Below are 24,767 nucleotides of genomic sequence, written 5' to 3'. Positions count from 1 at the left end.
AGCATGCTTCCATTTACTGCTTCTGGGCAGTTGATGAGACCCTGCGCCTCTCTACCTCGTCCTCAATCTGCGCTCTTGTCTGGTTGTGAATTGCCATCGCATTCTTGACCTTGCTAAGCTCTGCGCGCCTGGTTTGGAGGCGTGAATTCTCAAACTCTATGGCATCTGGTACCGACATCTCCGCCGTGTATCCTCCCCCGAGGATGACCATGACCTTCGATGTGTCGGGGACGTTCCCCTTTACATAGGAAGAAAGAGTGAGGGGTACAAGGACTTCGTCATCCGGCTTGATGCTCTGAAACTTTTTGATTGCCTCTATTGCGGCAATGCGCTCATTGATTGCTCCTTGGATGAGTGGGAGCGTCTTGGACAACGTATCCAGCTCAACTACTACCTGCTTGTAGATGGCCTCTAGGGCCTCGTTTGGTAACGTACCCACATCTAGCTGCTGGCCCGGGACATCTGATGGCTGTACGTTGCTAGTTCCGGTCATTAAATTCTCAACCAACAACAAAAAAAACCTTGTTAAAGCCATATGCAATAAATTGTAATTTTAACAAAAAGGACAGAAAGACCACCCGTTGACCCTCGGAGCCTGCCACAGCGTGTCTGAATGAACAATGAGCATGTGGTGGAGTTTAGTCCAGGGTACTTTGGACTCTATGACGGGGATGAGCTGGTTCAGGCCATGGAGAGAAGGAAAGAGGCAGCAAAGGTGACCAACGGATGACTACTTGGGGACCTTACTCCTGTGATCTGTCTGTCTCAGGAATGGATGCCGGAGGATATCCTCTATGGAGATCCGGGCCTCTGGGCTTCTAATTAACATCCGCTGGATGAAATCTTTGCTGGCTGGGCTGAAGTCCTTAGTAAAGCTATACTCTACGTTGGCTATATTTTGTCGTGTGATCTTGATTTCGTCGTGGTAGAAGGGCGCGGTGCCACAGATGAGCTCATAGCACAGGGCTCCGAGTGACCAGATATCGCAAGCCTTATCATAAGATTGTCCGAGCATGACCTCCGGGGGAAGGTAGTCGAGAGTTCCGCACTGGGTGCGTCGTCGGCCACCGTGGGTTGGATGGTGCACGGACCATCCAAAGTCTGCAATCTTGTATGTGTAGTGTGCCATTCGGACTAGCTCGTGTTCATGCACAGAAATGGAGTCATCTGAATTGTGCGCATCTGTGTGCTCTTTGGTCTCTTTCCCCTTGCAAATCAAGATGTTTTCTGCCTTAAGGTCCCTATGGAAGATGTTCTTTCTGTGAAGATACTGTATCGCCTGTGCCACGTCTCGAATAATCTTGCTTACAACGGGTAGAGGAAACTTCCCGAACTGCTGTAACCTTTGGTAAAGCTCGCCGTACGGAGCCACTTCGAGGACCAAAAAGACTCGGGTCTCGTCCTGGAACCAAGTATACAAGCGAATTATGTTTATGTGCCTCACATTAAGATGTATATCCAATTCCCTGCGCACCTGGCCCTCAACACGCTCCGATTTGATGTAGGATTTATACAGCACTTTAAGGGCAACCACCAACTTGGAGGACTGTTCACGTGCTAGGTAAACCAAGCCATACTTTCCACGACCAAGAAAGCGTCCAATCTCAAAGTCCTCTATTGTAGTGCGCTTTCCTGTCCCTGTGTGGGGTACCAAGTGCTGCGGCATTTTTTAAGTTATTTACTTGGAGTGCGTCTTGTTCTTCTTATCGTCATCCTTGCTCTTATGCTTTTCCTTGTCTTTTTCTCTGTCTTTATCCCTGTGCTTGTCCTTGTCTTTATGTTTTTCCTTATCTCTTTCTTTATCCTTATCCTTGTCCCTGTGCTTCTCTTTATCCTTCTCCTTCTCCTTGTGCTTTTCTTTTTCTTTGTCCTTGTCTCTGTGCTTTTCCTTGCTCTTCTCCTTATGCTTCTCCTTAGCGTCCTTGGTGTCATTGGTGTCTTCCGCATCCACCTCAATTGGTGCCACGGGCTCGTCTTTCTTCGCAGCACTCGATAAAGGCTCTAAGGGCGCTGGCATAGCATCGTCTTGTCGTTCTTGTGCATTCTCCTTATTTCTTGAGCCCTTATCCTGTGAGGCCTTGGTCTGCGTGAACCCAGTGTCTTCCTCAAACGCCTCCGTCATTCGAGTCTTTTTGGGCTCAGCAGCAGGGGCTGTTTCCTTCGAAAGCTTCATGTCCCCCTTCCCTTCATATCCTGTTGCCACTCCGCGCCTGTATGCTTCCATCTTCTGTGAAGCAATAGATTTTCTGTTTGAGCGAGCTTGCTTGTCCCCTTCATAGAAGCGCAGAGACGCGTTTATCTTCTCAAGCTTTCCTTTAGCAAAGCTGGTGTTAGAGGACTCCGAGAGAGCGTCCACACGAGCAGCAAGAGATGCGTTTGTTGCTACGACACGTGCCATCTTCCCTCGATTGGTTGCAGATGCTTTTCCCACAAGCGCAGCGTGATAGATAAACCCATATTTGGGCGTCTGCTTGGATCGCATTTTCTTGGCACGGAAAAGTGCACGTTCTGAGCCAAGAATCTGCAAGGTGGATGCGGGGAGCTTGGCAAGGTTGAGCAAACTTCCCGCTTTGGCCAGAAGACGGACGCCGACGATGGACCCGACAATGCGGGTGAAATTGGGTGCAACAGCAAGCATGCGTGCCTCAATGTACTCATGCAACTCCTCGCGGTATGAGACCAAAGAAAGAAGCTCCTCAGCCAGGTGGACAACTCTGTCGGAGTCCTGGTCAGTAATATCCGTGCCAACAGATGTCTTAGCAGCAGATATAATGGCATAAGCTTGATCCTTAGACGCTTTGTTAAGGGCCTTTATGAACTTTTCGCGGCCAGACGTTGTGAGCGACTCCTCGAGATGCCTCCTGTCCCGGAGCACGACTACAGTCCTGGCATAGTCTATATTATCTGGTACGATAGTAATCAGCTCGGGGAAGTGCCAAACCATCCACTCACGAAGTCGCATGGCAAACTGGTTGATATCCTTCTCAGTGTCGTCAATTAAAGCAATGGCTTGAATAAGCATGATATCTATAGAGTCAGCATTGAACTTGACGCGGTAGCGAGAAAAGGAGTGTGCAAGCCCCATCGCCATTGAGCTGTCGTGTTCTTGATCAAAATCAGGGAGAATGGAGGCCAGATGCGTACGTATCCCCCTAGACAGCTCAACAACTATGTCATTAAATGCAGCACGGACCCCGTAGACATCCTTGAGGGCGGTAACCATGTGAGGGTCCTGGACCAGGAGCTTTTCGGACGCATCCTTCTTGGCTACGGTGTTCACAAAGTGTTTCTCCACAAACTTTTTTAGCTCCTCGCTCACATCCTTCTCAAAGGTTGAGGTTTGTGTGGCTAACGCACCCTCGACGCTTGGAAACTTTGAAAATGAGACAAGGGAAACTATTTTCTGGACGTCACTACTTGTGCGCATCATTGCCCCGACCAGGTCGGCGGCCTTAAGCTTGCTTTCGTCCAAAACCTTGAACATCGCTAAGCCAGACGCGGCCTCATATAACAGGTACATTTAATAAAAACAGAAATCCACGCTTGGGCATTTATTGCAAATATTATTTTACTAATGACAATTTATGGTAAATTGCCAACACTACAGCCTCAGCAGACTCTATCCCCAGGGTTTGCAACGCAGTGAAATGGCTGACAGGGGCTTAGCTGTGCGCTCACCACCAAAGCGAGCTCCACAACGTAAGGCACAGATTACTCAACAAGGCCCGACAGAGCCTCTTTCCTTGGTGCCCCGGGGGTCTGTGTTTCGGCGCTATTGTCTCTGTGTCAGTATGGATATGTGTGCCTCTATCCCTTCTCAGGGGTCGTCTGTCTTGCACGGGTCTTCTGTCACCATAGATGCACCTGTCAAGAAGATGCTTCAACCCATGTGGAAAACCCCGCTCTCTTCCCAGGAATTCTGCAGATTTTGGGAGGAGGATTGGCCACAGCTGCGAGCACTGCGAATCCAAGCACTGAGGGGCTGTCTGGTCACGCTCCGCTCCGTTGATTCTGCAGCTATAACGCTACTCAAGGATAGGGTCTATGAGGCCCAGCAGTCTTTTAGTGCGGCCAAAGAAGTTCATGATAATGATCAGGCTATGATCCACGTCTGCCGGGAGGATGCATTACGAGAGGCAGCGCTTCTCGGGCATGCTGACAGCAAAATCCTGGATTCCATGACACACCTTGCAAACTATTCCACCCAAGGACTCAGCAGTCATAGCTCAGGACACGCTTCTGCATGTACTAATCTAGATGCTCTTGAACAGCACATGCTTAGACTCTATAAGCAGCTCTTTTTCAGGGCTTTTCACCTTCGCGTTATCTACATACAGAACATGTTACGCTTATCAAGCGCAGTGATTCTAGACAATGATACTTACATGCTCCTCAGAGGCACTCTATTGACGTGGCACAAGCTTCTCTGTTACAAGAGGTGTCTTATGCAGATAGACAGTCTTGTCTCCGGCGTGCTGAGTATGTTCACTAAAAGAAGGTGCCTGGATCAGTGGCTTAGTGCCTTACACACGCGCGTGGCTGTCCAGAGAGAAAAGGTTTTGCGGAGATTGCTCTACGACTCCATTGGGCCCTCTACTACAAGCTATCCAGAGCCTTCTATTTTTTCTTCTCCCTCTATCCTGCAGCAGGAGCCGTCGAGAACGATCACATACAGATCAAGCGAGCCCTATCTCACTCATTTATACAACATATTCATAGCAGTAGGAACTCCGTTGACTCCGCAAAGCCGTTCGGTCTTGTCCCTTACGGACCTCTCTATTGTTATAGGACTAATATCTAAGCTGTCCCGCATCCGCAGAAAGGCCTGTATAGTGTTTAACCCTAGTGACACCAAGCGTATTCACGAAACGAGGCCATCTTTCATCGCTCTCAGTGAAGTACTACAATCAGCACATACAAGGGCAGCTTTAGAAACATTTGGAGCAACCTATTATAACAGTATCCTTGTTCAAAAGGTGTTCTCAAGGCTTCGGGACGTGTTCTACCTACACACCTTACATAATCTTGCGATCATCTACTACACTTATGTCGAGAAATCGCGCATAATCAAGATTTTATCACTAGGCCTGAGCGTACAGCGGCAGTGTGTCTTGGTCGCAGGGACAAGACTTATCCTGAGGATTTCGTTTGCCCATCTGTGTCACGCATATGCAGAGGCGAGTGCCTTTAAAGATAATCAATCCGACCAATTCTACCGCAACCTTTTGGTCTCCATTGCTTGGAGACACATCTCATCACTGGCGAAAAGGTATGCTGAGCTAACCTCTCGGGCTGCTGGCATACTAGCACGATCGACCCTTGACCTTAAAAGAAGCGCATTTGAATCTTTTAAATTAGCTTATAGTTGCAGCGTGTTCTTAGAACAGCATATCAATAATAGGCGCAACTTTAGATACAGGCGGATCTTCTGGGCCATGCACAGACTGGCACTACAGCGCAGAGCGCTTCGTAAGATAGTGTGGGAAATTTCACTTCCGTGTTATAGACATACGATTCAGCTGGAAAGCTATCGTGCCTCACGGACCTACCAGCATGACATCTGCCGCATCTGTATCCGCCACTGGCACGAGGTCTCTCTACGTAACCAAAGAGCCCTAGCGCTGCAGCAGCTGGTTGTGCAAGCAGATGCGTTTCACACCCAAAAGCTAACCCGCTTTGTTCTGCACTTACTTCTGTTAAAGACTAGGCAGAAGCAGGAAAGCCGTCTCTTATTCTACAGGCGACAAATCTGCCTGGTGAAGGCTGCCTTTAGACAGTGGAATATACGCTTGTATCAGCATCGAAGAGTCATTAATCTGGGGGCTACCCTAAAGGTGATAATGGACGCGTATACGGCGCGGTTTGCAAACGCCATCGTAACTGAGGTGTTTCACCAGTGGAGAATCCAAACAAAGTCACGATGCTCCCATAGCTTCATGCTCCAAAGGCAGGCGTTTCAAGCGATGTGCGCTATATCAGTATCAATCAGATATCTCCATATATCAGATAAGCAATACTGGCGGTCTCTCATGCGGAGGGCGTTCTCCACCTTGACTGTGCTCCACCAATACCAATGCCTTCTAACCAAATTGGATAAAAAATATGAGCACACGTTAAAGCAAGTGGGATTATCTTCACTAAGAACTAGCTACATGCTGATCATTAGAGACACAGCGCGAGCGGACCAATTTTATCAGCGCTGTCTTTTGACCAGGACATGCAAGGCGCTGGAGTATGTGGCAGTTAGGTCTCGGATATATACATATGTCTACACAATAGGAATAAGGTACATCAAGTTTTTTTATCTGCGACGATGGAAGCTGTCCCTTCGTGCATCCAGAGAGGCCATTTATCTAGAGAAGCAGGCAGATTCTTTTTACAAAGGGCTGCTGGAGCGTTGGGCAGATAAGGCTCTCTGTGGCTGTAGTGCAAGAACAGATATCCCAGTGTCGTGTCTTGTATCTCACACAAACAAGGAGCTTTTAGAAACCGGGCTGCTTGGAAGCATAGTTCTAAGTTCCAAAGTCCTAAAGGCGCACTTATTGCATGAAAATAGATTACTACTCGCTGTTTTTGACGAATGGCGGTATGCGGTGATCCGAAGGCACCGTCTTATAAGTATGCGCGGGCCCATTTAATGAGTGCATTCTTGCTCATGCTTTGTCCACAGAGAAACTGCCCCTGACGCACTAACCAAACAAAGGTCGGCCAAAAGCTCGTGGCCAATGTTGATGTCTGGAGCAGTGGCGTGTATAGATAGGAGAAGTCCATCGAGCATAATAAGATAGTCAACAAGGGGCAGAGAAAGCTCATTTGCCGATGCAGTGGTGGAAGGAAAGAGGCGATTAGGGGCGTCCTTTAAGGCGTCCTGCTTGGGCTTAGGAGCAGAAGTTAGCGTAAAGCCTTCGTCGCTGTGATCAGTGGCAAACACTGTGGCAAACGAGCTGTCTATAGAGCGGCGAAGCTCCTCGAAGTAAGCATTATCGTCAGGTGTAAGATGCTTAGAAGCCTCTTGATAGCTACTAATGGTAGCCTGCAGTTGTCCCTTGTGCAGGAGAGGCTTAGGATCAATACCCACAGTTGCAAGGGTATAAATGGAGGATTTTTTAAGCAGTGGATTGCGGTAGTTAGTGGTTGCTGTCTTGAGCTGAAAGCTCTTTTCATATTGTATGTACTGCTCTGTGAGCACTGTTAGGCGGGTGAAGAAGTGCTTGAGCAGAAAGTTCTTTAACGCCTCACGACGGGACGCGACCACCTGGCGGATGTTTGTGGTTTGAACAGCTATGGACACATGAACATAGAGCTGCATCTGGGGGTCCCTGAACGCAGCAAGGAAGTACTTATGTTGCATGATAGCAAGAGGATTTAGAAGAAGAGCTGCTTGTCTACCCTCTTGGTCAGATGCATCATCAGCACAGTTGTCTATCGCTAAACGCTGGAGGTGGTCATCCCGGAGGTATGTGCTGAGTGTTGTTATCATGGAAGAGTAATCAGAGATGTACCTTATCATGGGCCCATAGTCACAGTTATCGGCAGCGCAAACTCGCGTTAGATCTGCCAGGTCTAGCTTCAACAAAAGCCTGGCATAGCGGATGATTATTGCATGCAATTGCATATAAAACCATTTTGCAGTAATGTATACTGAAAATGGCACGAGTAGAAGCGACTTTATCTCTAAGTTGATGACGACAACGTTCCCAGTGGATACCTCCACCACCAGGGTTGGGTCTGCATCGAATAGAGTCGAGAATAGCGGAATTCTTGTTCTGCCTTGTGTCAGATCGACAAAGTGTATGTACTCATCAGCGTGTCCCAGGCTTGGTCCAAATTCTTTCAGGTATGCGTCAATGCTGCTCGCCAGACGCATTTTCCTATAGAAACTACTGGGCTGGTCGCAAATGGAGCTATATACCCCCAATGTAACTTCTGCTAGAGTAATTGCTAAGTGTGTCAAGCCGTATTGAGAAATCAGCAAGGAAACAATGTTGCAAAACACCAGCTGGGCAGCATAATCACGGAAGCTCAATGCATTAATGCATCCTGACAAGGTACGCAAAATGCTGGCAATAAAGCGCAGAAGTGTTGTATTGTAAGCTAAGATCGGGCGAGTATTGAGGGCTTGCGCAAGCACATCTATCGTGTGAAGCCCCAGACAGAAGCCAGCTGAATCCATTGTTTCATCTATCCCATAGTTTTCATCGTAATCAGCGATGGCCAATATCTGGGTAATCACACTGACGGGGATGAGAGGCGTGTTAAGCGTGTCCAGTCCGCACATCATGTACTGCTGGTGCTCCGTAGCTTTCGGCTCATAATAAAGGCACGCATGCTTGTTGCTTGTCGGTTTATCCATAAATATGTTTGGATGAAAGATACCGGAGGTAGTTGATGTAGAAGAGCCAGGTATCACCTGTGGCTGATCCATATCCAGTTCTGCGGTTAACTCGGCAGTGACACAGGATTCGCGATTGGTACAGGTTGAAGACTCCCTGACTTTTAGCAGAGATCGTTGGCTTTTGGATGGGGTGTGCTCTAGCGTCTGCGGCAAGGGTTCCACTGGTTTGTCAGCATACAGCATCATGTCATGCATGGCCAGGTAGAAGTCATGAAACAGAACATAACTTGATAGACCAGAAAATGAATCCTCACCAAGGAGGACAGTCTCCGAAGGCAAGAGCTCACGTACATATAAACTGTGCATCAATGAAAACTTAAGCAGAAGCTCGGATAGTTCCAAGTTTTGCGTTATTAGAAAGCTTTCTAGCAGCTCAAAACATTGAATGGACGAAACGGAAGTGCCAGAGATGACGCTACTGAAAAGGTCTGCTTCAGATCCAGACAGAGCGAGCTCTGTCAGGAACCGATGGGGAGAGAGAGCTGGGTGCTCATAGAAAGATTGCGAAGGACTCAACATTCCCATCACTCCAGAAACTTTTGAGACGTTGAAGCAATCGGCATACGAGGCATCTGCTGCGATATGAAGTCTGTTATGCTGGAGAATCGCTGGTGCTATTGCGGTTGCTGACTCTTGATTGTGCATACATGTACCAAGGCTATGGGTGTCAGATTCTACAACATGTAGAGACTGAGCGTGATAGGATGATGTAGCGATGGAAGGTATTTCCGTGTTGTGCTGCATATAGTCAAGAATAACAGTATCTTCATGGCTTTTGCTAGCTTGGTCTGACTGGCGCTTATCTTTCGCATTCTCCAGTTTAATACGAGTAAAGGACGAGTCACTGGGATGGAGCAGGCACTTATACGATGGACCCATAGACAATGATAGGAAATCACAGATGTAGGACCAATATAGGCGGGACTCTGAGGCGAGCTTCACGTTGAAGAGACTTGCAGACGCTCTGATGCGATCTACATCAAAGGGTTCGTTTTTAAATAAATTGCTTCCAAAGAAGCGCAGTGTGTACTTGCTTTCCTGTATGTAGTGAATGGAGTAATACATCCACAGCGACGGGTGCACAAATTTGGATGGGTCCAGGTTTAACTGAGATGCTCCACTAGTACAGAATGTGTGAAGAGAGTTAGTAGCGGATATACATAAAGTAGAGAGGGCCGAATGGAGATATAACCTCTCCGGTCGTTGCTCATAAGGTATGCGGCGCATAATTGGAGACGCGAATTTCCGCGGCAGTATGGCGTATGGCAAACCGATTGTTTTGTGGAGAACCGCAGAGTCTGTCGCCGTTGAGAAAAAGCTTAGTATTCTATTTCTGAATGCAGAAGCTTGAATCATAGGCATCATCTGGCCCAACGGCTTATTGCGTATGAAGGGATGTGTACCAGGGGGTCCAATGATGCTCTTCTTTAGAATATTGCAATCTATCCCTGCACTCGATGGAGGATTGTAGCTCTGGCCGGTCGAAATACATTGCACCATGGTCATGCGAAATCTCATAACGATATCCTTCCAACTCCTGGAGTAGTCATAGCGCATCTTTTGGTATAAGTGCTGGTCAAAGTCTACATTGTTATACCCAGATTGTGTGGCAATGGCACCACTCCCCAATAGCCGCGACGTAGACACAGTCTGCTCGCCCACCTCTGCCTTAATCAAACCATTGAACCCAGAGCCTGTGATCAGCGTGTGACTAAGGGACTCGTTCATTGAGGCTGCGCCCATACCTGTGCCATTCTGTGAGCCAGGGTCTGCATTCAAATGGGAGTTAATCATATAGTCAAGCTCAGCAGCATCTTGGATGGTGGAGAGAATTGGAAATGCTTTCTTCGTCAACGTAGCGAACATCTTCGTGGCTGATTCTATCAACAAGTCACAGAGAACGCTTCTTGAAGAAACTAGGGTAGTATCAGTATGCTTTGTGACTAGCTTAGTCAGCAAACCCTTATAGTTATCTGTGATAGTAACACCGTCACACACCGGCTGCATCCTGGTTGTAATGTATAGTCTAGCAGGTGCTGTTATCTCCAAGATCCAATAGTCATCCTGCAGTTCAGGACAATAGACCTCCTCTGTTGCTTCACAGCAGAACAGGTCCCTCTCCAATGCCTTCGCTATCTCAAGAGCTGCAGAGAGGGTAGAAGTAATGGAGTCTATGCATTCTTTAGAGATGGTGATTTGGTGATGCGCGCTGAGCTCATTACTGGATGGTGTGGGTGTTCTTTCTGCGGTAGTCGTAGAAATCAACATGTTGATAACTTTTGAGAAGTTATAACTAAAGTAGAAATCTAGCAAACAGCCTAAGAACATCGAGTAGTGATAAATAGTTCGCGCATAGTGCGTTTCGACCTTCTGGCAGGGAAGGTCACGGATTGTAACTTTTTTTTCAAGCTCACAGACAAAGCTATTCATATGCTGAATAAGGTACAGTAGGAATTTTCCCTTGGTGAGCCCAAGGAGAATGGTAGTGAGGGACAGTTCAAAAGGATCGCATTCAGACCAGAGGGGATTAGGCTCCCACACTGGTACATCAGCAACAAACCGGTTTGCGCAAAAAGTGTTATTAGACAGAATGGGCTTCTTGAGGAGAAGGTGACCAGCATCCATAAGCATCTCCTGGGTGCTATTTATGATGATCTTCTGCGGTTGGAGGGACCGGGCCTTGTTGCATGTACACTCTGTGCTTGCCAACAAAGAAAACGGGGAAGGGAATGGAAAATCTGTTGACAAGGGAACAGAAACAGATGTGTATTCGTTCTCAATGGCTGATTTAAGCTTGTGGATTCTGGCATAGGCAGCACCCTCAGACTTATAAAAGCCCCCAATCGAGAAAGATTCATCAAGAGAGGTGGCAAGCCTTCGGGTTTGAAGAAGTTTGTGGCGCAAGTTAAGATGAATTTGGCGACAACTTGTGCCCAGAAGCATCTTAGATCGCGTGTATGTTAAGAGAGCTTGATGACAGACGAAGATGTACCCAAAAAGGGCTATAATGTCATTGTAGCTAATAACTTCCTTACCCCGGGAAGAATTGAGCTCCAGCGCTTTCAGGAGACCTGTAAAGAGCTGTTCAAGAAGAGAGCTGGAGTAGCAACGGTCGCATGTGAATATTCGTTCACGAGATGCCTGAACATTAGCCTCTGACTTGTCTTTGTAGGCTGTTGGTAAAAGCCTGCTCTGGCAGCTACTACAAAAAACAAAGCATTCTGTAAAGCAAGACAGAAAGGGATAAAACACTAGATTCTTAACTGTCACAGGCGGTATATGTGCACTCGTGCAATTGTGCGTTCTAGAAGACCTGCTTGACATCTGCAAATAGAACTGTGGAAGCTTGAGTGCATCTGGAGCGGTGCTGGATACTTGCGAGGATCTGATTGGCTGGGTTTGATTGCTGGGGGCTGGAATTGTAGGCACCCGAGGTGGGATGGGACACCCAGCAACGTGGCTATCAGTGTAGGACCCTCCATTCATTGGCGCACGATACTCTTGGCCCAAAAGCCCAAGTTTGCCATATGAACTCCCTCTAGATGGGTGTGGCAGCGCGTCATTGTAGAGACCTACAACAGGGGTATATGACAGAATTTGGTAAACGAGGTGGGTGACTAGTCGTGAACCCTGCATAGCAGTGAATAGAAACGACATTAAGTACAAGTGATTTTCGGCTTCGTGGGCCCGGGAGGTCACATAGCGGCATGACCCCACCTTTACACGGGCACGCTCCGATGCTTCATGGTCGAAGTATGGGGCAACAATGTAGGAAAGCAAAAAGTTAGCTGCTTTGAAAGCAAGGTTTCTAACAGATGTGCTCGTAAAGTACTCCGTCTCTTTGATAAACGTTACAAAATCCGAAACTATCTGATACGGATCGACAGTAACACCAAAGATCGACGGATTCTCCGTTGTAGCGGCATCACAGCGATCTATGAATGAGCGTGAATTGACAAGTTGGTCCCTCGACTCGGAAGACACCAACAGTAAATACAGGTTATCAATGGTAAGATCTAGGGCAGTCACATATTGCTCTGGGGTGCCTTTCAAAGAGCTGATTAGAGAAAGCATTCTGGCTAGCAAAAACGTCATGTTAACGTGTATCTTGTGGTACATTAATACAAGCCTTACGTACTTGAGTGCATGCACAAGTAAGGGTGAATCTTTTGAAAGAATGATCGTCAAGTCACTCCTACTTATTGAAAGAGCTAACTCGGAAAACTCCTGAGTTGTGAAGACCGTCCCGAAATCTAGCAGCTTAGAAAGATATTGACTACACCTGTCGTACACTTGCTGGTCTTCTAAGGAGCAACCTGACGGCTGAAAGCCGAGCATTTTTTATTTCAGCTACAGAACGATTTACTCTGCAAGCAATCAATGCCGCTTTTTCTGCTTCGCCTTAAATTTGCCTAAGGCTGCATTGACGAGACCCTGCTTCTTCATTGCTTTTTTGCCAACTCCGCCCTCGAATGCGTGGCCCTTTCGGAGATCCTTCTTCATTCGCCGATCGATGTGCTTAACTCCCCGCTTGTCGCGACGGCCCGCGCTAGATAGCGCACCAACCTTGTTGCGGTTACTTAAAATGACACGCTTCTTCGTCTTAGATTCTCGCCTGTGCATCTTTGCAGCAGCCTTTTCTAATATGGTCACCTTTTCTCGCTCGCTGATGTCGGTTCGTGCAGCCAGTGTGTCCGCCTTGGTGGTCAATTGCTTCAGGCGCGAGTAAGCCCGCATGCGCTTTCTAGCAAGGGCCTCCCGGACTTTCTTGATTGGCCTGGCGTTGAGAGCCTCAACGCGTGCTCTCTGAAGCTGTATCTCTTCTGCAGTGAGCGGCACTTCTGGCTTGCAATTCCGCTCTTCATCATCGACAAACCAGCGGGGGAGTGTACGCGGGTCTTCATCACGATAGAAAGAGAAGCGATTAATTGAGGAATGTATAATCGCCTCCTTCCCCTTTTTGGTCGTCATCTTCTGCACGAGTGCAAGCTTCAGGGCCTGGTTGTGTGGATCCTTGAGAAGAGCTGTGTCCTTTTCCTTTTTGTCACCTACGAACATGTCGTCCGACGTTTCCTCGCTGAGATCTGTGTCTGACCCACTGGTATGTACGTCTCCTGTGTCACCTACGTCACCACTGGTAATAGTTACACGATCTGCTGAGTACCCTAACCGTGCCGCTTCTGTCTTGATGCCTACTACATGCTTGTTTGAACCAGGCTTCTGTTGGCTCCCTGACGTTAGCTGCTCGTCCGGAGACTGGCCCTCCTCTACCTCGTGAACTGGGAGTAGTTGGATCTGCTGCTTGAGACCAGGAAACACACTGTTTTCTGCGTCTACCTCTCTGCTGAGCTTGGCCAGCTTGGCCTGCCTGTATGCCTCTTCCCTCTGCTGCTTTGCAATCTCTTTTATGCGCTTGTTGTGCGCTGCGGTCTTGTCCAGGTAATCACGAGGAAGCGGGAAGCTATTCCAGTACTCATCGTCTGCAGTACCGGCATCCTGTGCCTCGGGTCCGTTGATGTTATGCAGTCTATCGATACCAGGCTGCTCTGAAAAGGCTTCATTAGAATACCATCGCTCCGCTAACTCGGATTTGCCTGCAAGGTTCTCATCATCTACCCTCTTCGCATTGATATCTTCATCGAGGACGATTCCCTTCGCCTTACGATATGTTTCTTCCTTTTCACGCATTCTTCGTTCAAGCTCATCCCTTTTTTTGAGCATTTGATCATACCAGTAGTCCGCATTACTATCTACATACGCTAAGTACCTCTCCCGAGCGGCCTCTGGGTCCTCATCCGAATCATCGCTACTGGTTTCTGTATCAGAGCCTGGTCCCTCTTTCAGCTTTAGATCACGGTTTTTCTGCAGAGCTGAGAGAACACTAGTTGCATCAGAACGCTGAATCGCTTCTTCAAGCCCAGGTATCAATTCCGCCTCGCCGTCACCTCTCTTCAGAATGGCACCTGCACGCCTCAGAAGAGTTAGCGAAACCTCGTCGAACTCTCCTTCTCCGCCCCTAGCAATCTGCTCCATACGCTTAAGAGCCTCCTCCTTTTCCTCATCACTGATATTCTGAAAAAGATCTGCCTTTGCTTCTTCTGAATTGACAGACTGTAGTGCCGAAAGAAGAAGGCGAGAATCAAAGAGTCGGAGGGCCTTGCAGACAACCTGATACTTTTCCATTGTGAAGAGCTTTCTGAGAGTTACAGAATCAGCCGTCTCTGCAAGGTCATCTACCTGTGACTTGCTTTTAAGCTGTCGTGCCTGATCTTTGGCCATCTTTCGCTCAGCTCGCTGCAGTTCACGACGCTCTTTCCGCAGCTTCTCACGCTGCAGGTATTGCTCCTGTAGGTGTGCTTGCTGTTCAGGTGTCAACTGGAGAAACTCGTCGCTAGAGTATGCCGGAAGCGCCTCAAGCTGCTCAAGAGTCGGGGCGCTCTTCGGGATTTCCACAGGAACGGTTATCTCACAAATGTGAGCTATAACCTTCTCACGCCACTTGAGAAGTTTTCTAAAGTCCTTATTATTCATATTCCGGACGTCTTGGCAGCAGTACTTGATTTCATCTGTGGTTGCCACGTGCGCCATAACCTCGTGTTGCAGCCGCGTATATTCATCCCAAGTATCCACCACGCGGTGGTTAAACTTAATGCTCGGGTCCTTCACTTGTTCTCCCCTTTTAATGTCTCCATAGAGGTGCTGAAACTTTGGATTCCCCTTGACATCCTTATCAAAGGAAATCACGGAATACTTAGCGAGTAACGTTATTGGAGACGGATGCATAAGGAAATCCAACACAGGTATCTGCATGTAAAGGCCACCCCCACGCTCATCAGAGTAGCCGGTCCTGTGCCTTGCGGTGTGGCTAAGGTCCTCCGCCAACTGCTTGAGAGACGAACTGGTTTTGCTGGATGAGCGGAGGGCAGCATTGTACATGCTTTCCTTGTCGGATTGCTGCTGTATGCCGGTGTAATTTTTAAAGACATGGTTAGGGTCAAAAAAGCGTCCATCAATCTCCTTGGGATTTTTATAGCGTAAGCAAACAGCAAAGCATTCGGAAGAATTATCGCGGGACGCCCTTGGCTTTGTAATCTCTACTTTCTCAAAGAGCTGGCGCAACACATACAGGAGGGCATCGTGGTCTGCACTTCGAAAAATCTTGGTGATGAAGGTGCCGTGCATGCGCAGAAATTCTGTTGCTAGCTTGCAAGCAGCAAGAACAAGTGTATTCTGCCCGAAGGCGTCAACACCCCATGCTGTCCCCATGTTCGGCGCTCCATCGTGGATGACAGTATCAACAGCCCACCCCTTCAGTTTCTCAGTTAGTGCGTTGCGGCATGCAGCGGTTGTAATGTCAGAACAGAAGGAAACGACACCATTGATAGGCTTGATGGGGTCTAAATCAACAGAGACAATGAGGCTACCAACAGGCATCTTCATAGCAGCAACCTGCGACCAGCTGCCTGGGGCGGCACAGAGATCGATAAGACACTTGGTGCTACTAAGAAAACCGTACTGCGCATCGAGCTGAATCAATTTATATGCCGCACGAGAACGGTACCCAGCCTCCCTGGCCAGCCGATAGTACTCATCCTTTCTGTTCTTGCCTACTTTAGAATGCCTGGCTGGCATTGCAATTAAATTGGGGAGCCATTTTTTAAAATAATTAAAGCAAGGCGGCAACTTCAGAGATATTAGTAGGGCAAAATGGTCAACTCCTTTATGTAGCCCCCATTCATTGACGCAATTTCCTCGGCGAGTTGACTAAATTCAACCACCTCATCTTCCTTTTCAACATCGCTAAATCTACGCACCTCGTCCATCAGAACCACCTTATTGCTTATTGAAAATTTGTCAATATGACAGTCCTCGCCAGGGCACGACTTCCTTCGCTGGGTGAGCGCTTTAATAATAGAGTAGAAGCCCATTCCATCATTTAGGTTGTTCTTAGATATGTCCAGGCTCTTAATCCTAATACTACTAGAGGTGAGAATCTTACATAGCTGGAGGCAGGAGAAGAGACCAAGCCCACAATCTGCTAGCTCAAGAGAGCTTATTCCTGAGACATGCTTGATGGGTCCTGCCCTCCATATCGGGGAGATGGGGGCAGGTAGGGTTCCCATGAAATCCCTTGCAACATCAGTTCCATACTTTGTTATCTCTGGAAGAACGCAGCCTCCCATGAAGCAGCCCAAGACAAACGCACCAGCCTCATCGCCAATCTTGTTGCAATTTAAGCATAGGCTACTGAGACGAAGGGACGTCCGCGCCATGACCTTACAAAGGCCATATGCCAAAACACATGCTCCGATGCTACCAAATTGATTGAGCGACATGTCAATCTTCTCCAGATTAATAGAATTGGGTAACTCTGTAATGAGCGCTTGAAGCCCATTCGCTGTGATGCGGTTGTTAGCAATGTTAAGTTCTGACAAGGAACCGTGAGCGCATAGATATTTAGAAGCACTTTGCAGGAACGAATCGTCTAACTCATTGGAGGACAAGTCCAAATGAGTCAGCAAACTGAGCCCATTGAGCATGTGCTTAATAACGTTGATCAGCTGTGAGGCTGGTACAATATGCAGACTGGAGAGCTTGCGATGAAACTGAACTTTGTCGAGGAATGTTGGGTCTGGAGGAACCTCTGTCACATCACGTCCAGCAGCCTTCATCTTCTTGAGCTCTTCTTCAGTAAGTTTCTTGGGGGGAGCAAAGGGTCTAGGCTCGCTAGATCCAAAGTTGTAAAGAGCAGTGGCTCGAATCATCTCTAAATACGGATCTATCACTTCATTCTTCTTTGCGTTCTTTTCCTTTTGAAGAGCGGCTTCTTTGGCCTTTCTTTCTTGCTCTGTCATAACCTTCGCGCTCAGGTCCAGCTTTTCGCGGCCACGTCCCTCTTCCTTACGCTGAAGCTCCTTTATCCTATTATATTCAGAACTGGAATAAGCGAGCTGATCAGATGTAACTAGAGGTGGCAGCCCAGTTCCATCTGCCAATAGCTCGGCTGGAGTGGCTAACCCGTTGCCCTCCAGGTTAAGCACGGTCAAGCTGTGGCGATGGTCTGCTTCCTCGTTTTCCGGAAGAACATAATGCATGTCAATAATGCACTCATCAGGAAGGTTCAAGAGACCCTGCACGATAGAGCATAGCCCGCTCGGGCCTATCTTACAGTTCTTGAGTGACAGTGTTTCTATAGACTTTGAAAGCTGACCGTGTATTGCTGCAGCGAAGCATTGAGCGCCAAGCGGGCCTAGGTAGATGTTTGTGAGGTCAACGTGGACTGGGTTGCGCCTTATGGCTGCAATGACTATCGCAGACGGGTGCACGTCTCTTTGAAAACATGCCTGCTTGTAGAGATGTATTCCACAGACATCGTCTATGATTTCTGCCGACATGTGGTCTTCATAGGCATAGGAAGTGAGCTGCGCGGTCTCGTTGTTCATGATCTTGGGCAGATAGTTGGCGTCTATCCCATACAGCTCAGGTATTGCAACAGAGGGGTCTAGAAAGTCTGCTGCCTCTGTCCCCTTGACGGCTGCGATGTCAAAGCTAATACCAGTGGTAAATGCACTCTCTGATTCGTTGAAGAATTGAGTAATTCCTGACTTTGCGGAATGTAGAACTCTGTGATTGGACTTTCTGCTGGCTGTTCTACGGATGCTTGTTGGTGTACCCAGTCTTCCAGGAGTACTGGGTGAGCGAACCATGGATTTACGCGAAAGAGGCCCGGAGGTTGGCTCCTCCTGAGAGCTATCTGAGTGGCCTGACTCCCCTGAAAGCACTCGTGGAACGAGCTGTTGGCTTGAACTAAGCGTTTTGCTCGACATAGAGACGCTGAGGCTCCCACTGGCAGAAGCCTGTGCAGCCGAAGCGGCACCAACATCTGGCATGGCGGACATTAACAATTTAGAAAAGCGAAACAGCCAGCGCCGGTTTACTCGCAGATGCTCAGACCTTCTCGGACTTGAGGGCGTCCTTCCAGTAGTAGAAGTACGGGTCTGCGCCGTCCCACTTGCAGAAGACAACCATCCCCGATTCTACATCGTTGGAGGCTCCCAGATAGAAGCTATAGTCGTCGAACTTCTCCAGGAGCCCCGTAACCCAGGCGTTAACCTTCTCTTGCCAGGCAGCGACCTCTTCTTCAGATTTCGTCTTCTTGAGGTTCTTGCTCATGGCCTTCATAAACTTCTTAAGATTGCTCATGAGAGTCTTCTTTGTAAACTCTGCCTCCGCAAGATTGTAGCGGAAGACGACGTCGACAACCTTTTCTGCGTCCTCGTCCTCCTCATCGCCGTCGGCAACTATCATCTTCCCCTTAATGACGTAGAAGAGGTCGTCGGTGGAGGTGATGATTGCGTCGCTAAGGAGCTCATCCCCGTTTATTATGTCCTTGTAAATCAGCATGCGATATTTTTTTCCCGCAACCCTGAAGACCTGAAAAGTGCAATTAATTATTCTTTTGATGGGGCAGGATGTTGACCCGGAAAGAAGGCTTCTGAGACAACCACAGTCATGCAGACCTTTCAGGCCTGTGCAGAATTGCAGAATCCTTCACTAGTGTACCCTGACTTGTTCTCTCACGTTTTCTGTAAAATCCGGAATTTTAAATCGCGAATGGCCAGCAAGCTCATGGAGCCAGTTGCGGAAGATGACTATGAGCCCACTGAAGAAGAGATACAGGAGTATGCGCAAGCGCTTGGCTTTATTCTTCCCGATGACAACGATCTTCTATACATTGCCCGCGAGGGTCTGAAGGCGCCCTTGCCCCCAGACTGGCGTGTTGCTAGTACAGCAGACGGAGATATCTACTACTATCATAAGGATAAACGGGAACCTACTTGGGATCATCCGATGGACGAGTTCTACAAGAAGAAGTTTGAGGAGGAGAAGGCACGAAGGGCAAAGAAGACGAACGTGCTAACATTTACCAAGATGACTTTGCCTAAGGAGTCTGCAGAAGAGAAGCTCCTTACGAGCGGGTCCTCAAATTCTGGCTCTTCACAGGGACCTAGAGATTCTGTCGAGCGGCCATCATCCCTGCCCCAGCTTTCGGTCATCAATCTTACTGGCTCATTAGACAACCAGGAACCGGGTAGCATGCCCAGTACTGCAAATCAGTCCATCATCCCAACAACCTACAGAGAGTTTCAAAGCCCACTGAGTGGCATCAACAGTAGCGGCAGAGTCGGCGATGCGCCCTCAGTCCAAGGAGACTCGGTCCAAGAAGATATACCCAATTCGGATGGTAGCAAACCCGATATTATTAAGGGCATTCTGATGGCACAAATGGGCTCCCTCCCCAAGCAAGAGGCTAGCTCCCCCAGTGCGGTCAATGAGACTGCAAATGAGTTGCCATCGCAGCTTTTTGGAGCCAAAGACATGATTGAGCTATCTAAGCAGCATGCGCAAGAAATGGCCGAGCTGTCTAAAGCCCATGGAGCCGCAATTACTGATCTCTGTGAAGTACATGCGAAGGAGATTCTAAAACTTCGGGAAGAGCACAGCGAAGGGATCAAGAAGATGAAACAGGATCTAAATGAGGAGTACAAAAGAGAATATAAAACACTGAGAGAGGAGTTTGACCGCAAGGTGACAGAGCTCCGTGAAGCGCACGATAGGCAGATGAAGAAACTTGATAGCATGTATGGTGATGAAGTGCGACAGGCCAAACAGAAGTACGACAGCCTCATGTCTGATAAAGATGGGTATGAGCGTAGAATAGCCGATTTGAAGGTGGAGCAGTCTCGTTTGCTCGCTGAGATCAATGTCCTCGAACAGAGCCTAGTGACTCTTAAGCAGACAGTGAGTCAATTAACCGTTCAGCAGCAATCACTTCTAGGGCAATTACAGGCTCAGGGCCTCCAGCAAAAGCCCGCTCAGTTACCTTCACCAACTCGTAGTGCTCTGCCCAAGGACGCTGAATCTCCAAAGACCTTACTTCATACAGTGGATATAGATGCATTCTCAGGCTTTGGAAACTTCATTGTCTATTGCCTACCGGACCCGGCACGGTCTGCCCTTCTGAGCGAAGTTCTTCGATTGCGCGTGATTGGTGACTACCTTCGTCAAGAAAAGAGGCACACAGACCTGCGGGTAAAGGCTATGGAGGCTCGGCGGGCAGCTTTTGTTACTCAGTCAAAGATAGCCAGTGAGGAAACAAACAGCCACGGCGGGCCTACAACCAGCAATTCCACGATCCAAAAGATTTATGAAGAGCGCAAGCAAATCGATGCCGACTCCAGGGAAGTCAACCGCGCAATAAGTATCTACAAACGGTCTAGCGACTGGCTTGCAGAGAAGAAACTATTTACAAACACACTATTGCGGTTCCTCATCAATAGCGTCAGCAGAAAGAACGAGCTCCTTGCTGCGTTGTCGGACTTATTTAACGAGTACACTGATGTCTTTGAAAACAGAACAGATGGTCCGTGTACGGTCAACGCAATAGGATATAGCAATGGTAGGCTATCGACTGGCTTTGTACCGCTCACGTCGCTCGAAACGCCGGACGCCAGGAGCACCCGAGGCAGCGGTGCCGACCCCGGTCCGAGTCGGAGACAAAAGGAAAGCTACATCCGTGGAAAGATCTTAGAGTTATTTCAGATCAATGATTACAAACTGTTCACAACCATGATCACTGGGATATACGGAATAACACCCGGGATGCCCGGAGGCAGCATGGAGTCGCTGTCCTCAAGCATTGTGATTAATCAGATATCAACAGCGATTGGTGCGAATAAGTCCTGCTGCGGGCGTATAGTGCAAGATGATGACGCATTCTATCTAGAAAGGAGAGAGCCTCTCCCTGATCTCGTTGCAAAATTGTGGCGCGCAGAACTAAGAACGAGTAGCGATGGTCCCGCGCCACCAAGAGCTCCTGAAACCCGTGACGCAAAGAAAAAGATCCTTAGAGGAGAGGAATACTTCAATGAAAAGGGGCAGAAAATAATTGTCCCCACAGATGATTCGGGCTTCATTGTGATGGTTCCCGATGTGCCACCGCCGGTCAGCAAGACAGATCGTCGCCAACGGAGAAGGTTTACGCCAGAGATTGCTATGGTGAAGGAAGCTCGACAAACCACAGACGCTGAGAAAGCAAAGGCATCCTCTAAATGGTTAGACGAATATCGCGTGGTTACCAAGGGTTACATTTAGAAGCATTGTAGCTTCCGTCATTTATCCTCAAGCAGGTAAGATATCGCATGAATTCTATTAGACTCAACGAGATCATCAACTACCGCACTAACCAGTCTATGGCGTCGAATAAGAGTCAGGCCTTTGAAGTCGGGAGAGCTGATCTGTAAAGTGACATGAGCTCCCTTACCAACACTTTGCGGGGGCGTATTGTCGATAACTTTGATAAGTTTGGCGTCTGGAAAAACGTTTTTCAGACGCTCCCGAATGGTGCTAAGGGTCGTGTTGTGCTTCTCCACAGCAGACAGAGACATTTTATTTCGCGCCTCAAAATTCAAAAAATGGAGTCCATCTATAACCTAGCGAACACAGACCAGCGCTTGGAAATAGAGGCGTACATGCCTTCAGCCGCTGATGCGTGCGCGGCTATGCCTAAGAAACGCCTCTATCAGTCTGGATTTCCAAAGGAATACTGCACAGTCCCGAAGCATATGCATAAAACCCTGGGTCCTGCGAAGGTTAACCCAGCAGACCATACTAATTGGCTTAAAAAGGGATCGGGTAATCCTCCGCTTCCTCAACCAAAGCGTTGGGATTACGACGAGCACGACCCTCTTCCCCGCAAACCCGCTGTCTATCGTCAACACTACTATAAAGCTGGGCGTATAGGAGCTGGCCCCACTTCGTCTATAGACAACATAAATGATGGGGCCAACGATGCAAGCCCAGCAAACGCTCACGGCCACAGCTGTGAGTGTGGAGGCAATTGCAATTGTCAGAACGGGGGTGCTTGTCAGTGTACAGGAGACTCTCCGTGCCACTGCTTGGTGGGGGGCACATGCAGTGCTGGCGACGTGGGACCGGATACATGCGGTAGAAGGGGATGTATGGACTCATGCGAGGGGCCACTTGAGCCCAAGGTGAATGACAAGTACACGAAGAACGAAAGAGCGATAGCGCCAGATGGACAATCAGTACCAATAACTGGGTTGCGGTCCAACAAGAACTTCGTAAGGGCCAATATTATTAACGCAACCGTAATGGTGCCCCCTCCAACTGATAAAGCCGACATGGACTGGACAGAGAAAGAAGGGTATGGTCAGACGCCAAAGTACCTGGCTAAAATTAAGAAGCAGGTTGCTGCAGAGCAGGAAACAATCCAAAAGATAGAGGAGAGGTACAAGGGCGGGGTACAAAAGATGGCTTATATGCTCGATCCAGTCGAGAAGGAGCAGCTTTTAGCAGGCATCAAGGCGAACTGGAAGTTGCTGAACGAAGAGTATACCACGCAGCTCAAAGTGGTTCAGGAAACCTTTGGGCAGCAGAACAGGAAGATGTGGCTGGAGCAAAGGCTTGCCGATTTAGAAAACGATATTGCTATCCTAGAACGCGAAACGATCTTTGTCGAGCAAGGCTAAAGGCTAACATCACTGTAAACATATGCTCTTAAATTTGTACGATAACCATGCACGAACAGTGGATTTATCAACGCCTTCACAAGATCGAAAAGCAACTAATGACAACGCACTTGGGTTTATTTGAACTGGTGACTCTGTGTGTAACCTCAATTGTTCTATCGCAGAACGTTGACCATGGACTCTCTGGATACGGGATCATATACTGCTTGTTCGTAATAGTAGGAGTTATGGCAATAGGAACTATCTCCGACGCAGTTACCCTAATCCACATGTACAGAAAAGTACGCCCAATGAAGTGGATACCCAATTGTAGACCGTGGGTTGTTACCTTGATAGGAATAATCTTCCCCCAATTTGGTGTGTGCATCTTGCTCTTCCTGGGCTTGCTTCTTCTGCTGGCTGAACTGACGGGGTCGGTGGAGATTGCCATAGCTATCCCAGTGGGAATGTCAGTATTTATTGCTATTTCCTTAGTCGCTGCAGGCCTTACCCTGTTGCGCGTTAGGTATTTCCCTATCTAAGTAAAGGCCAGATATGCCCTGCAGATCTCCTTTGCCAGTTAACCAAAAAACAACATGTCAGACGGTGCTTCCTCCCCACAGAAGCGGAGGGACTTGTATTTTAAAGTAGTGAGCCTTAACCTCTATGACCCCACGATAGACCCGCACGACCCCAAGCTGCTCCTGCACCTCCTCATGGCCAAGGAGCTCTTCTGCACTGCTCTGCCGCGTATGCCTCGGGACTACATAACCAGACTCGTCTTCAACACTAGCCACGAAACGGCATGCCTTCTACAGTATCCCCACGACCCCGGCACGTCACCACTGGTCGCTGCCATATGCTACAGGACGTTTCCAGACGTGCGCATCGCAGAAATAGCCTTCTGTGCGGTTTCGATCACGCGGCAGTACTCCGGCCTCGGGCACTGCATTATGAATTACCTCAAGGAGAATATAAAGAAGCGTGGGTACACGGACATTGTTACCTATGCAGACAACGCTGCTCTGGAGTACTTTTATAAACAAGGTTTCTCAAAGAACATCACGATGCCGGAAGCCATCTGGTACGGTAGAGTTAAGCATTATGACCAAGCAATCTTCGTGCAATGCCCTCTTTATAGAAACATTGATTATACTAAGGTTATGCAACGCCTCCGGCGACAGCGAGAACTGACTCTGAAGCGGATAGGTGTGGCTCCTAGCGCATTTCCCGAGGCACTAAAAGGCAAGGGATACGTTTCTGTAGAAGATCTAGTAAAGAATGTCACTTCGTTCCGGCAAGTTGTAGAGCTTATAAAGAAAGACCCGCAAGAGGTTTATCAGACCATTGAAGAAAGCATAAGCACCCGCGAAGAGATCCAGCGGTGTAACAGCGCTGCATTGTATGCTGTTGTCGTCGAGGCAGGCAAGGCATATGCTCTCCCCTTTCTGGAGCCCCCTCCGGCAACAGAGTGGGCGCCAAACATAGTACACAACGACCTACAGATCATGATAGACAAGTGCCGAAGTTTCTTCTATAGAACACGGGGCATCTTCGCTGAGCACGCGAAATCCTTGTGGCAACGGTGCTTGACCTTTAATGGGGATGCTTCTGATCGTACAAAGCTTGCCTACGAGTTGTACCAAGGCCTGCTGGCCTCGTTTGATTGGGGTTACAAGCAGTATGTTGAAGAGACTTCCCACGATGACCTAGGATACTGTTACCCGGAGCTGCAGGCGCAGAATGACACCTCTGTATGCGCTGCTGCCATGGAAGAGGCTTGTCCGGACGTAGAACAGGCCTTTGCCGACCTTGGTTTCTGAGGCCTCTATACAATAAAG

The 24,767-nt window shown here is 48.4% G+C and overlaps 13 protein-coding genes across 13 annotated transcripts; 5 read left to right on the top strand and 8 right to left on the bottom strand.

Annotated features, from left to right (window-relative positions):
- Positions 1-13: 13 nt before the first annotated feature.
- Positions 14-493, bottom strand: GL50803_0013904 (Prefoldin subunit; the record flags this gene model as incomplete). The annotated part of the gene is made up of 1 exon (XM_001707962.2): positions 14-493. One exon carries the CDS (start codon positions 491-493, stop codon positions 14-16), a length of 480 nt encoding a protein of 159 aa, XP_001708014.2.
- Positions 494-730: 237 nt separating this feature from the next.
- Positions 731-1,666, bottom strand: GL50803_005358 (Aurora kinase; the record flags this gene model as incomplete). Its single annotated transcript, XM_001707964.1, has 1 exon — positions 731-1,666. One exon carries the CDS (start codon positions 1,664-1,666, stop codon positions 731-733), a length of 936 nt encoding a protein of 311 aa, XP_001708016.1.
- A 12-nt stretch (positions 1,667-1,678) lies between these two features.
- GL50803_005359 (Nucleolar protein NOP5) lies at positions 1,679-3,520 on the bottom strand (the record flags this gene model as incomplete). Its single annotated transcript, XM_001707965.1, has 1 exon — positions 1,679-3,520. The coding sequence occupies one exon, from the start codon at positions 3,518-3,520 to the stop codon at positions 1,679-1,681; it is 1,842 nt and encodes a 613-aa protein (XP_001708017.1).
- A 127-nt stretch (positions 3,521-3,647) lies between these two features.
- GL50803_0016992 (uncharacterized protein) lies at positions 3,648-6,638 on the top strand (the record flags this gene model as incomplete). Its single annotated transcript, XM_001707966.2, has 1 exon — positions 3,648-6,638. One exon carries the CDS (start codon positions 3,648-3,650, stop codon positions 6,636-6,638), a length of 2,991 nt encoding a protein of 996 aa, XP_001708018.2.
- GL50803_00114242 (uncharacterized protein) lies at positions 6,635-12,733 on the bottom strand (the record flags this gene model as incomplete). The annotated part of the gene is made up of 1 exon (XM_038045671.1): positions 6,635-12,733. One exon carries the CDS (start codon positions 12,731-12,733, stop codon positions 6,635-6,637), a length of 6,099 nt encoding a protein of 2,032 aa, XP_037902246.1.
- A 39-nt stretch (positions 12,734-12,772) lies between these two features.
- Positions 12,773-16,027, bottom strand: GL50803_0016993 (putative FtsJ cell division protein; the record flags this gene model as incomplete). Its single annotated transcript, XM_001707967.1, has 1 exon — positions 12,773-16,027. The coding sequence occupies one exon, from the start codon at positions 16,025-16,027 to the stop codon at positions 12,773-12,775; it is 3,255 nt and encodes a 1,084-aa protein (XP_001708019.1).
- Positions 16,028-16,089: 62 nt separating this feature from the next.
- On the bottom strand, positions 16,090-18,294 carry GL50803_006245 (uncharacterized protein; the record flags this gene model as incomplete). The annotated part of the gene is made up of 1 exon (XM_001707968.1): positions 16,090-18,294. One exon carries the CDS (start codon positions 18,292-18,294, stop codon positions 16,090-16,092), a length of 2,205 nt encoding a protein of 734 aa, XP_001708020.1.
- Positions 18,295-18,343: 49 nt separating this feature from the next.
- Positions 18,344-18,799, bottom strand: GL50803_006242 (Translationally controlled tumor protein-like protein; the record flags this gene model as incomplete). Its single annotated transcript, XM_001707970.1, has 1 exon — positions 18,344-18,799. The coding sequence occupies one exon, from the start codon at positions 18,797-18,799 to the stop codon at positions 18,344-18,346; it is 456 nt and encodes a 151-aa protein (XP_001708022.1).
- Positions 18,800-19,009: 210 nt separating this feature from the next.
- GL50803_0024423 (WW domain-containing protein) lies at positions 19,010-21,550 on the top strand (the record flags this gene model as incomplete). The annotated part of the gene is made up of 1 exon (XM_001707971.2): positions 19,010-21,550. One exon carries the CDS (start codon positions 19,010-19,012, stop codon positions 21,548-21,550), a length of 2,541 nt encoding a protein of 846 aa, XP_001708023.2.
- Positions 21,551-21,567: 17 nt separating this feature from the next.
- On the bottom strand, positions 21,568-21,843 carry GL50803_0060288 (BolA-like protein; the record flags this gene model as incomplete). Its single annotated transcript, XM_038046208.1, has 1 exon — positions 21,568-21,843. One exon carries the CDS (start codon positions 21,841-21,843, stop codon positions 21,568-21,570), a length of 276 nt encoding a protein of 91 aa, XP_037902245.1.
- A 27-nt stretch (positions 21,844-21,870) lies between these two features.
- GL50803_0016996 (Enkurin superfamily protein) lies at positions 21,871-22,947 on the top strand (the record flags this gene model as incomplete). Its single annotated transcript, XM_001707972.2, has 1 exon — positions 21,871-22,947. The coding sequence occupies one exon, from the start codon at positions 21,871-21,873 to the stop codon at positions 22,945-22,947; it is 1,077 nt and encodes a 358-aa protein (XP_001708024.2).
- Positions 22,948-22,994: 47 nt separating this feature from the next.
- Positions 22,995-23,468, top strand: GL50803_0010667 (uncharacterized protein; the record flags this gene model as incomplete). The annotated part of the gene is made up of 1 exon (XM_001707973.1): positions 22,995-23,468. One exon carries the CDS (start codon positions 22,995-22,997, stop codon positions 23,466-23,468), a length of 474 nt encoding a protein of 157 aa, XP_001708025.1.
- Positions 23,469-23,522: 54 nt separating this feature from the next.
- GL50803_0010666 (Histone acetyltransferase GCN5) lies at positions 23,523-24,749 on the top strand (the record flags this gene model as incomplete). The annotated part of the gene is made up of 1 exon (XM_001707974.1): positions 23,523-24,749. One exon carries the CDS (start codon positions 23,523-23,525, stop codon positions 24,747-24,749), a length of 1,227 nt encoding a protein of 408 aa, XP_001708026.1.
- Positions 24,750-24,767: the final 18 nt, after the last annotated feature.

This window comes from Giardia intestinalis, chromosome 5 (genome assembly GCF_000002435.2).
Source record: "Giardia intestinalis strain WB C6 chromosome 5, whole genome shotgun sequence".
Taxonomy (NCBI): domain Eukaryota; phylum Fornicata; order Diplomonadida; family Hexamitidae; genus Giardia; species Giardia duodenalis.
Note: the sequence above shows the minus strand (reverse complement) of the source record. Positions and strands in the feature narration are given on the sequence as shown.